This window comes from Dasypus novemcinctus, chromosome 12 (assembly GCF_030445035.2).
Source record: "Dasypus novemcinctus isolate mDasNov1 chromosome 12, mDasNov1.1.hap2, whole genome shotgun sequence".
In the NCBI taxonomy this organism is placed as follows: domain Eukaryota; kingdom Metazoa; phylum Chordata; class Mammalia; order Cingulata; family Dasypodidae; genus Dasypus; species Dasypus novemcinctus.
In genome coordinates, this window is record NC_080684.1 from 101,257,650 (window position 1) to 101,272,749 (window position 15,100).

Consider the following 15,100-nt stretch of genomic DNA (forward strand, 5'->3'; position numbering starts at 1 on the left):
TTGAAGAGCTAGACCCTAAAACTACATTTGATCCTTTTACACGTGAGTGTAGAGACCCAAAAACACAGCAGACTTTCAAGATATGAAAAATCTTAAGACTGGTCCCTTACCTTTAAATGTACAGTATATTTGTAGTATCCTTGAAAATATCTGCTAATTCTCCTTGCAGGTTATTCCTCTTAAGAATTTTCATTTTATTTAGCACTCTTGTTGAAATGGAGCCATTTTCCGTTCCATTGTAGGTTTCATTTGGTCTTAATATGCAAACTTGGGATTTGGGGATCCAGAGCTAAGATCTCACCTCAGTGACTGTAATTCTCAACATTCCTCTGTGATCCACAAAAGAAGTAGCCATTTTGCTATCTAATATTAGTGCTATGTAGTATGCCTAGTTCTGGCATAAGTATTTTGATGTAATGCTGGGTTGTACACTTTGTTATCTTGGGGAGAAATCATAGGTTTCTGTATTGGTTCCACCTTGTGGTTTAAAATGTAGCAACATTCTTTCCAGAACAGATGATCTTTTGAAAATCATCTTTTCCCGCTTTGTTTTGATAGGTATACGACAGGGCATATTTGGGCATGTCCTCCAAGTGAAGGAGATGACTATATCTTCCATTGTCATCCTCCTGACCAGAAGATACCCAAACCCAAGCGACTACAGGAGTGGTACAAAAAGATGCTTGACAAGGCTGTGTCGGAGCGTATTGTCCATGACTATAAGGTCAGTTGTAGCATGGAAATGAAGCAGTAAAAATGGAAACAAATTTTTTATACAATGGAATATAGAGCCAGCAACATTAGTAACAAAAACCTTATATTTTTGTTTTAACTAGGTAATTTGCAAAATTATGCTGATTGGACAAAATAAAAACACTTCAACGAAATATTTTTAAGATGAAGTATGTGTGGCAAAATGTTTTAGCATTTGTTAAATTCAGTCAATTGAGTATATCAGTGTTTTGATATTTTTACAAATCTGTGAAAGAGAGAACTAAGCTTTAGAAAAGTTGGTAGATCAGCAAAAATCTGTTTTAAAAATGTGACTAAAAGTGTATTCTTAATAGTCATGTTACTTTTAAAATTCAGAAAATAGACTATGTCATGGTATGAACTTAAATTACTGAATTTCTCATCTGTTTTCATTCATGGGGAAGAAAATAGCCAGTGGATATTTTCCCAAACATTCCTGCAAGTCTATAACCATGCAGTTTCTAGTATCTTAGCTTGAGTTGTATGCACATGTCTTAGTAAGCTGCTGAAATTCCAAGGATGGGTGCAAGGTGGATCCTTCCTGTTTCTTGTGTGTTTACCTAGCTGTGACTGCTGCTATATAATGCTTTAAATACAGAAAAATAGAAATTTCTATTTGTGTGTGGATATCTTTATAGGATATTTTTAAACAAGCTACTGAAGATCGATTAACAAGCGCGAAAGAATTGCCTTACTTTGAGGGTGATTTCTGGCCCAACGTGCTGGAAGAGAGCATTAAAGAACTGGAACAGGAAGAGGAAGAGAGAAAGCGAGAAGAAAATACCAGCAATGAAAGCACAGATGTAAGGGCATTGTGCTTCTTTTCCAGCTTCTACCTAGATTCCATGAATGATCCAGATGTGAGCGTAATTAATCTTTGCTCTTAAAGCTCTTAAAATTGGACTAGAAATGTTGGCTTAGTTATATTTAAGTTACTAAGATTCTATTTCAGTGGTTTTAAATTCCCTTATACTATGTGAGTCTTTGACTTCCAATGATGTAAACTGGTAAAAGTTGATGTAAATTGTAGAACCATAAATTTTTAGAATGTGAGTAGGAGATGAAACCAGCAAACTAAGGTCTCTTGGCTCCCCAATTTTGCACCCTCTTTGCTACCAAACACTGACACTCCTTGTCCCTAGCACTAAATCTGGGACATGATTGGTCAACAGAGGGATCTATAAACTATAAAAGATAAGGCTGTCATACCCTGGTGAAGATTCTTACTGAAAATAACAGCTTAAAATGGAGAGAGGGTGACCCACATTAGCAAATAAAAGGCATATGGTTATGTTCTCTAGATTCAAAGAAATAAACCTTCAGTGTTGTTTCCAAATCACTTAAGGACAACGTAACATTTTCTTGTCCCCTTTGTGTTACTCTGCAGGTGACAAAGGGAGACAGCAAAAATGCCAAAAAGAAGAATAATAAGAAAACCAGCAAAAACAAGAGCAGCCTTAGCAGGGGCAACAAAAAGAAGCCTGGCATGCCCAACGTGTCCAATGACCTGTCACAGAAGCTGTATGCCACAATGGAGAAACATAAAGAGGTAAATACAATGCAACCACCAAAAGGGGGGAAATGGCAGGATTTCTGAAAACTGTCCATCCTGGTTGACATATCTGAGGCGAGCACTAGACCATTTGAAATTCAAAAGGAAGAAATAATTTGATGGATAAGAGGGTGGAAAGAACAGGAAATATTAAAATCTCCTTGATTTGTAGCTGTGCTATAAATCTGCAAGATGATGAATTATGTTTTATAATTGAAAAGTATAAGCAAAGTTTGTAACCTCCATCATTCAGGAGATTGACTTGTTGGATAGATCTGTTTTGTTAAACCAAGCTCCTTAGCACTGCATTGGCCAGTCCACTTTGGCTCAAATGTAACACTGGAAAAAGAAATGGATAAATGTTGATTGTTAGCCTTCCTGAAGAAAGTTGTTTAGGAAGTGTAGAGAATTGGAGAAACACTAAATTCTTCTCAGTTTGTCTCTGTTCTTTATCTGTAGTGCAGATATATCCAAATCAAGTTCTTATGGGAAGTGTCTATAATGTGGACAGGAAACTAAAGGCTTGACTTTAGGTATGGAATTACAGTCTGATTGGTTGAGCAGTCTCTTTGGGAGAGAAAGTTATACAAAACCCTTGTTTAAAGAGACCTTTATTACAGTGGTACTTGACCTGTAAAGCGATTTTCAAAGCATCATTTCCCTTCACAACCCCTCCCTTTCTCCCTCCTTTTTTAAGCCTGACCAATGAAGGCCAGCGGGAGTAGTTATTAACTATTTCAAATAGTATTTACCGCCAAGAATTCTAGTACAGCAGGATAATTGGGAGAGGCCCTTAGAGTAAATTGTAGTGGTCTTGGCTTTAAATTGTGGATGCATCCTGTGACTTTGTTCAGTCTGAAGAGAAGAGGTAAGTAGTGGTCACCTGTTAGTAGACTCTAAGGTTTTGATTTTTATAAATTCACTTGTTGACTTAGCTACATGGGACTGACACACGGTTGAACTGACCGTGATACTTGTTACTGGAAAGGGGTACCACTCAGGAAGGATTTCCTAGAGATAACCTTTATTTCTTCTATGTGGTCCTGATTTTAAATGGGTTGTTGGAGGCATTCCCCACTTGTAAGATTCAGTGTTGTTTTTTTTAAACCAAAAAGAAACCCAGTATTACAAGATCAAACACAATGTGACACAACCCTCCCTCCCCATGCTTTTAACTTTTGTTATCAGTTTGTTCTGTGCCCCTCCTTGGTGTATGCGCTTTTCTTTGTTTTGTTTTTCCTTAGAAATGTATCTTAAATTTTTTTAAAGTCCCTTGCTTAACTGCATGTGTTGTTGTGCCAGTTTATGCAGATTTTCATAGTCTCTGGAAAATTGGTAGAGTATAGTGGATTTATAGTATTTGCTTATAAGTTCTTGATTTCTTGAGGTGGTACATTTTAGTAGTTTGGTAAATAATTGTTTATAGTTGTATACACATTATTTTCAAATACATGTATAATAACATCTTCCATCACTTCCTACTTCTGCTTTTTATTTTAACCCTTTATAATATGTTATTCCAAGCCTATAGAAAAGTTGCACAAAGGATCTGCTTATACCCTTCAGTTATGATTCACCAATTGGTAACATTGCTATATTTTCTTTATCTGTCTCTTTCTCTATTTCAGCAGGAACCTTTCACGTAAGAGGATATCCTCTGCATCACCACACTAGAGTTTTCACACTCAGGAAACATAATCTTAATAAAGTGCCAGCATGTAAGGTCTGGTCCTGCTGCAGGCAAGAAATAAGCATCATGCTGAGCTGCCAGGTCTCTTTAGTCTCCTTCCTTTTTGAATAGTTCCCAAACTTTTCTTTCATGACATGAGCATTTTGCTGATGCGTCCAGTTGTTTTGCCGAATGTCCCTCAGATTGGATTTGTCTGATTTATTTCCTCATGAGTAAAATCTGGTTAAACTGGATTTATCTTAAAGCAAAATGTCCATGGTACCTGTGCTTTACCTGAACTAGACAACTCTTATGTTGAAGGAACTACTGAATGAAATAGAAAAGATTAACAAGATGTGATTTTAGGTCCCCCATAATGAGTCTCAGTACAGATCTCTGTGTTGAAGCAGGAGATATGTCGATATCATTTAGTATCATTGTGGTGTTACCTTGTAAAACTAATGCAGAATTTTCCAGTCTTGTGTCCAGCCTGACTCAGCTGCCTGCCATTGAGCCACCAAGACATGACTCTCTAGTTCCAGAATCAGAATGAGGTTGTTTTGCAGGTCTTCTTTGTGATCCGTCTCATCGCTGGCCCTGCAGCCAACTCCCTGCCTCCCATCGTTGACCCTGACCCTCTCATCCCCTGTGATCTGATGGATGGTCGGGATGCTTTTCTCACCCTTGCAAGGGACAAGCACCTGGAGTTCTCTTCACTCCGAAGAGCCCAGTGGTCAACCATGTGCATGCTGGTGGAGCTGCACACCCAGAGCCAGGACCGCTTTGTCTACACCTGCAATGAGTGCAAGCACCACGTGGAGACCAGATGGCACTGCACTGTCTGTGAGGTAAGCCACCGCTTCGTGGGCAGGAGAGGGCCTGAAGGGTTGGGATCACCTGTAGTGCGATGCCAAGAGATGTTACATAGGCCCCTTGGGCCTTCCTGGTCTCCCATTGCCAGGGGTAATGAGACAAGGTGGAAGGGGCCTGGCCTCAAGTCTGATTAGTACAGCTGAAGAGACTAGTTTTAACTCTTTAAAGGAAACTTTTAGCCCAACCAGAATACCTAAAATGCTTTTGAATGACTTAAGTTTTTTTTCCAGGATTATGATTTGTGCATCACCTGCTATAACACTAAAAACCATGACCACAAAATGGAGAAACTAGGTCTTGGCTTAGATGATGAGAGCAACAACCAGCAGGCTGCAGCCACCCAGAGCCCAGGAGACTCTCGCCGCCTGAGCATCCAGCGCTGTATCCAGTCTCTGGTCCATGCCTGCCAGTGCCGAAATGCTAATTGCTCTCTGCCCTCCTGTCAGAAGATGAAGCGAGTTGTGCAGCACACCAAGGGTTGCAAACGAAAAACCAACGGTGGGTGCCCCATCTGCAAGCAGCTTATTGCCCTTTGTTGCTACCATGCCAAGCACTGCCAGGAGAATAAGTGCCCAGTGCCGTTCTGCCTCAACATCAAGCAAAAGCTCCGACAGCAGCAGCTGCAGCACCGTCTCCAGCAGGCCCAGATGCTCCGCAGGAGGATGGCCAGCATGCAGCGGACAGGTGTGGTGGGGCAGCAGCAGGGCCTGCCCTCGCCTACTCCTGCCACTCCAACTACACCGACTGGCCAACAGCCTACCACCCCTCAGACACCCCAGCCCCAGCCCACCTCTCAGCCTCAGCCTACCCCTCCCAACAGCATGCCCCCCTACTTGCCCAGAACTCAAGCTGCTGGCCCTGTGTCCCAGGGAAAGGCAGCAGGCCAGGTAACCCCTCCGACCCCCCCTCAGACTGCTCAGCCCCCACTTCCTGGGCCTCCACCTGCAGCAGTGGAGATGGCAATGCAGATTCAGAGGGCAGCCGAGACGCAGCGCCAGATGGCCCATGTGCAAATTTTTCAGAGGCCAATCCAGCACCAGATGCCCCAGATGACTCCAATGGCTCCCATGGGAATGAACCCACCCCCCATGGCCAGAGCTCCCAGTGGACATTTGGAGCCAGGGATGGGGCCCACAGGGATCCAGCAACAGCCACCCTGGGCCCAAGGAGGATTGCCTCAGCCCCAGCAACTACAACCCGGGATGCCAAGGCCGGCCATGATGTCAGTGGCCCAGCAGGGTCAGCCTTTGAACATGGCTCCCCAACCAGGACTGGGCCAGGTAGGCGTGAGCCCACTCAAACCAGGCACTGTGTCTCAACAAGCCTTACAAAACCTTTTGCGGACTCTCAGGTCTCCCAGCTCTCCCCTGCAGCAGCAACAGGTGCTTAGTATCCTTCATGCCAACCCCCAGCTGTTGGCTGCGTTCATCAAGCAGCGGGCTGCCAAGTACGCCAACTCTAATCCACAATCCCTCCCTGGGCAGCCCGGCATACCCCAGGGCCAGCCAGGGCTGCAGCCACCCACCATGCCAGGTCAGCAAGGGGTCCACTCCAACCCAGCCATGCAGAACATGAATCCCATGCAAGCAGGCGTCCAGAGGGCTGGTCTGCCCCAGCAGCAACCACAGCAGCAACTCCAGCCACCAATAGGAGGGATGAGCCCCCAGGCTCAGCCGATGAACATGAATCACAACACCATGCCTTCTCAGTTCCGCGATATGTTGAGACGACAGCAGATGATGCAACAGCAGCAACAGGGAGCAGGACCGGGGATAGGACCTGGAATGGCCAACCATAACCAGTTCCAGCAACCCCAAGGAGTCAGCTATCCCCCGCAGCAGCAGCAGCAGCAGCAGCAGCAACAGCAGCAGCAGCAGCAGCAGCAGCAGCAGCAGCGGATGCAGCATCACATGCAACAGATACAACAAGGGAATATGGGACAGATGGGCCAGCTCCCCCAGGCCTTGAGTGCCGAGGCAGGAGCCAGCCTGCAGGCCTATCAGCAACGACTCCTTCAGCAACAGATGGGGTCCCCTGCTCAGCCCAACCCCATGAGCCCCCAGCAGCACATGCTCCCAAATCAGGCTCAGTCCCCACACCTACAAGGCCAGCAGATTCCTCCTTCTCTCTCCAATCAAGTGCGCTCTCCCCAGCCTGTCCCTTCTCCTCGGCCGCAGTCCCAACCCCCTCATTCCAGCCCTTCCCCGAGGATGCAGCCTCAGCCTTCTCCACATCACGTCTCCCCACAGACCAGTTCCCCACATCCTGGACTGGTAGCTGCCCAGGCCAACCCTATGGAACAAGGGCATTTTGCCAGCCCGGACCAGAATTCAATGCTTTCCCAGCTCACTAGCAATCCAGGCATGGCAAACCTCCATGGTGCAAGCGCCACGGACCTGGGACTCAGCACCGACAACTCAGACTTGAATGCAAACCTCTCACAGAGTACACTAGACATACACTAGAGACACCTTGTAGTATTTTGGGAGCAAAAAAATTATTTTCTCTTAACAAGACTTTTTGTACTGAAAACAATTTTTTTGAATCTTTCTTAGCTTAAAAGACAATTTTCCTTGGAACACATAAGAACTGTGCAGTAACCATTTGTGGTTTAAAGCAGACATGTGAGATGAACCTGAGGGATGATAGAATACAAAGAATATATTTTTGTTATGGCTGGTTATTACCAGTCTTTTTTTTCCCCTTGTGTGTGTGGTTCAAGTGTGCACTGGGAGGAGGCTGAGGTCTGTGAAGCCAACCACATGCTCCTGCCTTGCACCTCCAATAGGTTTTATTTTTTTTTTAAATTAATGAAAATGTAATATTAATAGTTATTATTTACTGGTGCAGATGGTTGACATTTTTCCCTATTTTCCTCACTTACGGAAGAGTTTAAAAAAAAAAAAAAAGAACATTTCTAAAACCAGAGGACAAAGGGGGTTAATGTTACTTTAAAATTACATTCTATATATATATATAAATATATATAAATATATATTAAAATACCAATTTTTCTCTGGGTGCAAGGATGTTCATTCTTTTAAAAATGTAAAAAAAAAATAAAAATTAAAATTAAAAAAAAGAAATCCTTTCTCCTTCCTCCCCTCAAGTCAACTTTTGTGCTCCAGAAAATTTTCTATTCTGTAAGTCTGAACGTAAAACTTCAAGTATTAAAATAATTTGTACATGTAGAGAGAAAAATGACTTTTTCAAAATATACAGGGGCAGCTGCCAAATTGATGTATTATATATTGTGGTTTCTGTTTCTTGAAAGAATTTTTTCGTTATTTTTACATCTAACAGAAGAAAAAAATTAAAAAGAGGGTAAGAAACGATTCCATTGGGATGATTTTAACATGCAAAATATCCCTGGGGTTTCTTCTTTGCTTGCTTTCTTCCTTCCTCCGTATCCTGGCCCCCTACACACACACACACACACACACACACACACACTTTCTGTAAAACTTGAAAATAGAAAGCAAAAACCCTCAACTGTTGTAAATCATGCAATTTAAAGTTGATTACTTATAAATATGAACTTTGGATCACTGTATAGACTGTTAAATTTGATTTCTTATTACCTATTGTTAAATAAACTGTGTGAGACAGACAACCTGACTTTGTTTCACTTGTTGCCCTCACTAGTCTTAAAATGCATCAGTTTAAGGGCCTGGTGCATAAACTGAATTCAGATAAATTTTAGTACATTTTTCCAAAGTACTCCAAGTAGCAGCTCTGAAGATGGAATTTTCCATGGGCTCCAAAGGAGGACCCCCAGGGCTTCCTTCCGGTCACCCTGAGAGGGAGCCTATCTGCCTCAGGCATACGTAGCTGCTTGGAAAAACCCAGATTTGAAGCTGGGTTAACAAGACATCCATATCCACTGTTACACTTTGTTAACTAAGATCACTTGGGGGAAACAGGAAAATCAGCAAAACCTGGAAGGCTGAGATGACAACTGGCCGCACAACGTGCTAGGAGTTAAAAGAATGAAAGCATTTACAGGTGGTCCTCCAATCGACTACACATTGGGTACAAACAAGTGAGAAAATTAGAATAACGCTATTAGTGAGCTGCTTTGGCAACAATTGGCAGGTCTACCTTGGTTTTGCCATGAAGCATTATACCAGTCATACAAGAATCAATATCTTCTCAAGTAGCTTGGATTCAAATTCCTATTTAATCTTTCTGCTATTTTACAATGTCTCAAAGAAGGCAACCAGTATCTTAATCTGTGATTAATTTGCACTCAGGATTAATCAGCACGCCTGCCTTGGGTCAACATTCCACCTGCCTTAGGTCATTGATTAAGCAGATGTTCGTGAAGCCACTACTTCCTGTGCCAATGCCAAGCTGGATAGCACAAACAACCCTAAGGCTAGGCAGTTTAAGGTCCAGAAAAAAGGTAACTTGGTGCTTAAATAAAAGGAAGTGCTGTAAGCAAGGAATGGAGTGTATGGGGGTGGAAACTGGCTAATAACTGGGAAAGTTTCTGGAGATCATGGCATTTAGGCTGGGTCTTGGAAGAAGAGAGATGGGAAAAGGTAGAGGAACAGGAAGGAACTCATGTCAAAAGAGTGAACAATCAGATCCTACTGGGAAAAAGTTTCAGGTCCATCGAGTTGATAACAGAAGTGGTGAATGCCTGTTAGAGGAACTCTACCCCCACCACCACCACCCCCATTCAGAATTGTGGCTCCCCTTGCCCAGACCAGAAGTAGTGCTAGGGATGGGGAAGACATGGATTAATCTATAAAAATACAAGAAGTCCGTTTCAACTTTACTGTGTACTTGAAAATATTCACAATGAAAAGTTGAACTTAAAGGTGCCATAAGTTTAGGAACCCAAAGGGGGCTAGCAGTATCCCACTTAAGGAATGAATCCTCAGTAACAGTTCCCACCCCCTTGACAAATGAGGAAACAGAGACAGCTGCAATAACTTGCTGAGGATCACAGTAAGTAAAAAGCTTTCCAGAAAGTCAAAGGTCTGTTGGGCTCCAAAATTCTTGATTGCCATTTCCTTCTTTTTATCTCTTCCTCTCAAGAAACCCTAGTGATGACTGCATATTAACACATATTCAAGAGCCCGGCATCAAGCAAACTCAAACTACAGGCTTTTAAAAACAAGGGGAGCAGATGGAGCTCAAGTGGTTGTGCGCCTGTTTCCCATGTACAAAGTCTGGGGTTCAATCTCCTGGTACCTCCTAAAAAATAAGGAACCATAAAGATAAGCTCCCCCAAGCGTTTCACTTTACAACCAAAAAAAAAACTGATCCCCAGACATGATTTCCTGGAGTGTTACATTCATGATAAGGTCACAAAAAAATAAAATGTTTTGGAATAAATTTAGCAAATGAAGTGCAAGACGTGTATGCTGAAAACGACAGAACATCATTGAAAAAAATTAAAGATCTAAATAAATGCAAAGAGATTGTTGTTCATGAATCAGAAGACCTAATTGTTAGGATAGCAATACTCCCCAAAGCAATCTAATACAGACTGATACAGGAAGCCCTGTGAGACAAGCCTTATGCCAGCCTACAGCTAAGATCAGAAGAAGCCAAGCCCATGGAACCTTAAAAGGAAAAAGACCCAAGAGATCAAACAGATTGCCCACCATCTTGCAACACATGGCAAATGACTTTGGTGAGGAAGTACCTCCTAGGGTACCATGAGTTGGACTCTTTGGGGCCTTGTAACTGTAAGTTTTTACCCCAAATAAATACCCTTTAAAGCCAACAGAATTCTGGTACTTTGCATCAGCACCCTCTTTGGCTGACTAATACAGAATTTGGTACCCAGGAGAGTGGGGTACAGTCTGACACAATTACCAAAAATGCTGGGACAGTTTTATAAATGGGTAATGGGTATTTTTTGGAGGAATTGTGAGATGCTTGATAGAAAAGGCCTAGATAGTTTTGAAGAGACTGTTGATAGGAATAACAAGCCTAAAATTATTTCTGAGTAGGTCTTAGAAGGAAATGAAACCATTACTGGAAACTGGAGGAAAGGTGATCCATGTTTTTAAGTGGCAGAGAACGTAGCACGATTGACTCCTGATGTTACGTGGAAGGCAGAATTTGAAAACTACAAGCTTGGACATTCAGCCAAGGAGATTTCCAAACTAAATGTGGAAAAGGCAGCCTGGCTTCTCTTTGCAGCTTAAAACATTAGAGGAAAGAGATAAGCTGATAACAGAATTGTTGGGCACAAAGCAAACAGAAACTGACTCCAGAAATTCCATGCTTCTGGAAATCAAGCCCCCAGATGAGAATGCCTCATTTGAGGAATTAACTAAATCTGGTACTTGTAATTCAGGATTGAAAATACAGTTATACAGAAAAGACTTGTGGAAAGTGTTACTGTTTGATGGCTTGGACCCCTGCTTCCTGCATGCTAAACCAACAAGCTTTTTGAGAGAGATATATGAACAAAACCATCGTCAGCCAGGACTAAAAGGGACATGGAGGGAAAAGATGGGAGGGAAAACAGCTTTTAGAGGAAAACCATGGAAGCTGAGGTCTGGAATTATAAGACATCTCCTTGGGCGAGAGAAGGACCCCCACCCATGTGTATGGATAGCATGAGTTTGCCCTGGCATTTGAAGAGGGTGGATGTTCCAGCCTGCTGTTCAGGGAGAGTTTTGCTGTCCCAGGCTACAGAGAGGGTGAAGTACATTCCCCAAGGGTTGGGGAGAGTAAGGTTGACACCCCATTGCTCTGAAGGGGGGTGGACCTGTTCCTCAGATTAGGGAAGGCAAGGTCACCAACTCACTGTTCTGAGAGGGCTGGGCCTGTTTGCCAGAGATTAGGGAGAATGTTGCTACCACTTCACTGTACTAAGGGGGTTGAGACTGCCCCAGAGATTGGGAAAAGAGTGGTCATCACCCCAATGCTCTTGATGGGTGAGGTCTGGAGCTCAGTCATCACAGAGATGCTTGACAAAGGTAAAACCAAGAAAACAGCTGTTCAGCAAGCTGTGGAAAGGGTAGACTCCCATGAGGCCCCAAGGAGGAGAAGAAACCATCACCCTGAGAATGACTCTCAAGACTTTGAAATCTCATGGAGAATGCCCTGCAGGTTTTCAGAACTGATGGGGAACTGTGACTCATGTTTCCCTCCCAAATTCTTATTGTAACAAAATGTTTATCCTATGTCTGACCCTTTGTATACTGGAAGCAGATATATTGTTTTGTGGGTGTCACAGGTCTACAGCCAGAGAGGACTTTGCCCCAAGACAAACTGTATTATATAACTGTGAGGTGCTTTTGGATTTAGCTTTGCTACTCAAAAGGATTTAAGGTTTTTTAAATTTTGTAACACCTTTTTGGAATTCAGAAGTTGAAGTGTGGCAATTTGGATTATTTATGAATTCCAAAAAGAAAGATTATGTTTGTAAACTGGTCTGTTCCTCTGGATGTAATTCCTTTGACTATTAGATTCAACAGAGATGTCTTTGATTAAATTATGTTAAGATTAGAGTTTTGATTCAACCACATCAGTAGGGTATAACTCATGTTAAGTCCCCACCCCTTTGGTGGGCTGTATAAACAGACACTCACTCAAGAAGACACATAAAAGATATATATGGGAATAGAGAGAGCTCTATAGATGTCAGAGGAGAGAAGGCTCAAATAGCTAAAGCCTGGGAGAGCTGAACCACAGACTGTACAAGAAGCCCTGAGAGACAAAGCCCTATGCCAGCCTATGGCTGAGATCAAAAGAAGCTGGGCTTACAGAGCCTTAAGAGGAAGAAGGCCTGAGAGACCAGACTCTCTTCCAACACATGGCAAATGACTTTGATGAGGAACTACCTCTTATGGTTCCTTGAGCTGGACTCTTTAGGGCCTTGTACCTGTAAAATTTACCCCAAATAAATACCCTTCATAAAAGCCAACAGAATTCTGGTACTTTGTATCAGCACCTCTTTGGCTGACTAATACACTTCCCATCTGCAGTGAAGATTCCTGAATAGAGCACTCACGCTGTGAAGGCCAGGGCCCATTCCCCCACTGGCGGTGCAAGACACCTCAGAAGCAATTCCCTGGCTGGAGTTGGATGTCCCATTTCCCAAAAATGTGGGAGGAAGAGACGATCAGGCACTGGGTTCAGCTACTGATTAGTAAATTCTGCTAGCTAAAGTCCAATTCTAAAAACAGCTAAAGTGTGAACCTGTCCAAGTTGGAAAGAGGTTGGTAGCCTCCATTTTAACTCTGCCCCCAGTATGAGGGGAAGCAAGGCGGATTGAAAATCCAATAGGGACCAGCTTCTTTCCAACCAGGTTGGACTGCTGCTGTAGCCTGGGCTCCAGCCCCGCTTCCAACAGGGAGGAAGCGGGGGTACCTGCACCAGCCTCTCTGGACAACTGCAGCTACTTTGGGCCCACATGGACTAGATGGACACCCATGTGGCTATATCCCTGACCCTGACAGGGCAACTGCAGCTGCTTTCAGCCCACATGGACTAAACTCTGGACACATCTCTGCTCCAACCCTGTCCCTGACAGAGCAGAAGGAGGGACAGTATTCCTTCAGCCTGTCCAGGCAGCTACAGCCACTTTCAGCCCACATAAACTGGATTGTTGGATGCATCTGTGGCTCCATCCCTGCCTCAACAGGAAGGAGGAGGGACAGTGCTCCCTGGGTTTCTCCAGGCAACTGCAGTTGCTTTTGGTCCACACAGACTGGATAAGAGGGCACACTGGTGGCTCTATCCATGCCCCTAATAGGGTAGGGGGGGGGGCTGTGTTCCCTCAGCCTCTCCAGGCAGCTGCAGTTACTTCTGGGTTCACTATGTTATTCAGTCCCTAGATTATTCTCTAGCTTTCTTTCAACTAACTTTTACATTCCTAAACTACCCATTTCAGCCACAATCCCATTAATAAACCAGCTGTGTTCTACTCGCTATAATGTGTTACTATCAACTCTATCCATTTCCACACTTTTGCAGTCAAGCTAATTAAAAATTCTAAATACATTAAGCATCAGTACCCCTTCTCAGCCCTCATCTCACTTGAGATGACATTCAAATTGCTAAAAAGGGGGAATTCCTAAGGTCACTAGCAAACACAGCATAGTGTAAGACATGAACTCAAAAAAGACAGGGAGACCCCTGCTCATCTCTGGATGAGTTTCCTGATAGAAGGGCTGAACTCTGAAGGAAAGCACCAGCTAATGCAAAGCCAATTAGCAATGACTGAAAGAGGTTTTTTGCATTAAATTGTTTGGTTTTGTTAGCTCCTGGCTCTAAGGGGACTTTATCATAATACCAGCTGTATACAAACCTAAGAAACAGACAGCTCAGAAACTAAATCCCAAGATTAAGACCTTAAAATATTAAAATGTACAGTGTGCAACAGATTATAGACAAAAAAAGAAATAGGAATTGATGGCCCATCCAAAGGAACAGGATAAAAATCCAGAAAACATCAACAAATAAGATCAGACTGTGGACACACCAGACAAAGACTTTTAAAAATATGATCCAGGGAGCAGACGTGGCTTAAGTGGTTGAGTGCCTACTTCCCATATGGGATGTCCCAGGTTTGGTTCCTGGTGCCTCCTAAAAACAAAAAACAAAACAAACAAACAAATGAAAAAACCAACTCATGGGAGCCGATGTGGCTTCCCACTTACAAGGTCCCAGGTTCATTCCCCAGCCTCAGTACATCTCAATAAAGAGAATTTTTAATAAAGAAACTAAATAGAACTACTGGAATCGAAGACCACAATAAATGAAATTAAAAACTCCCAAGAGGGTTTCAACAGCAGATTGTAGCTGGCAGAAGAAAGAATCAGTCAACTAAAGACAATTAAAATGAGTCAGAATGGGGACCAGAATAAAAAAGAATTAGAAAATAGCCCAAGAAACCTGTGGAACACCTTCAAGCATACCAATATATGCATGGTGGGACAGAGAAGGAAGGAAAAGAGAGAGGGAGGGAGGGAAGGGCAGAAGGAGTATTCAAATAATGCAGAAAACTTCCCAAACTTGGCAAAAGACATGAATTTGGACATTCAAGAATCTCAACAAACACCAAACAGGATAAACCTGAAGAGAATTATGCCCAGACACAGATGTCAAACTGTCAAATGCAAAGTACAAGAAGAATCTTCTCTGAGAGAAAAGCAATGCGTATGTACAAGAGAGTCCCAATAAGATTAATTACTGATTAATCATCAGAAACCATGGAGGCAAAAAGGCAGTAGAATGAAGTACTTAAAGTGCTGAGAGAAAATTTCCAACCAAGAATT

The 15,100-nt window shown here is 43.0% G+C and overlaps 1 protein-coding gene across 2 annotated transcripts in view; it reads left to right on the plus strand.

Moving 5' to 3' along the window:
- EP300 (E1A binding protein p300) overlaps window positions 1-7,756 on the plus strand; it is a 76,077-nt gene extending 68,321 nt beyond the window's left edge. For both annotated transcript variants that reach the window (XM_004484156.5, XM_058309179.2), the window contains 5 exons: window positions 559-724; window positions 1,392-1,556; window positions 2,141-2,302; window positions 4,541-4,822; window positions 5,078-7,756. In XM_004484156.5, coding sequence (XP_004484213.2) covers window positions 559-724; window positions 1,392-1,556; window positions 2,141-2,302; window positions 4,541-4,822; window positions 5,078-7,312 — 3,010 coding nt within the window. In that variant the 3' untranslated portion in view covers window positions 7,313-7,756. The remainder of the gene's footprint in view (window positions 1-558; window positions 725-1,391; window positions 1,557-2,140; window positions 2,303-4,540; window positions 4,823-5,077) is intronic.
- The last annotated feature ends 7,344 nt before the right edge of the window (window positions 7,757-15,100 follow it).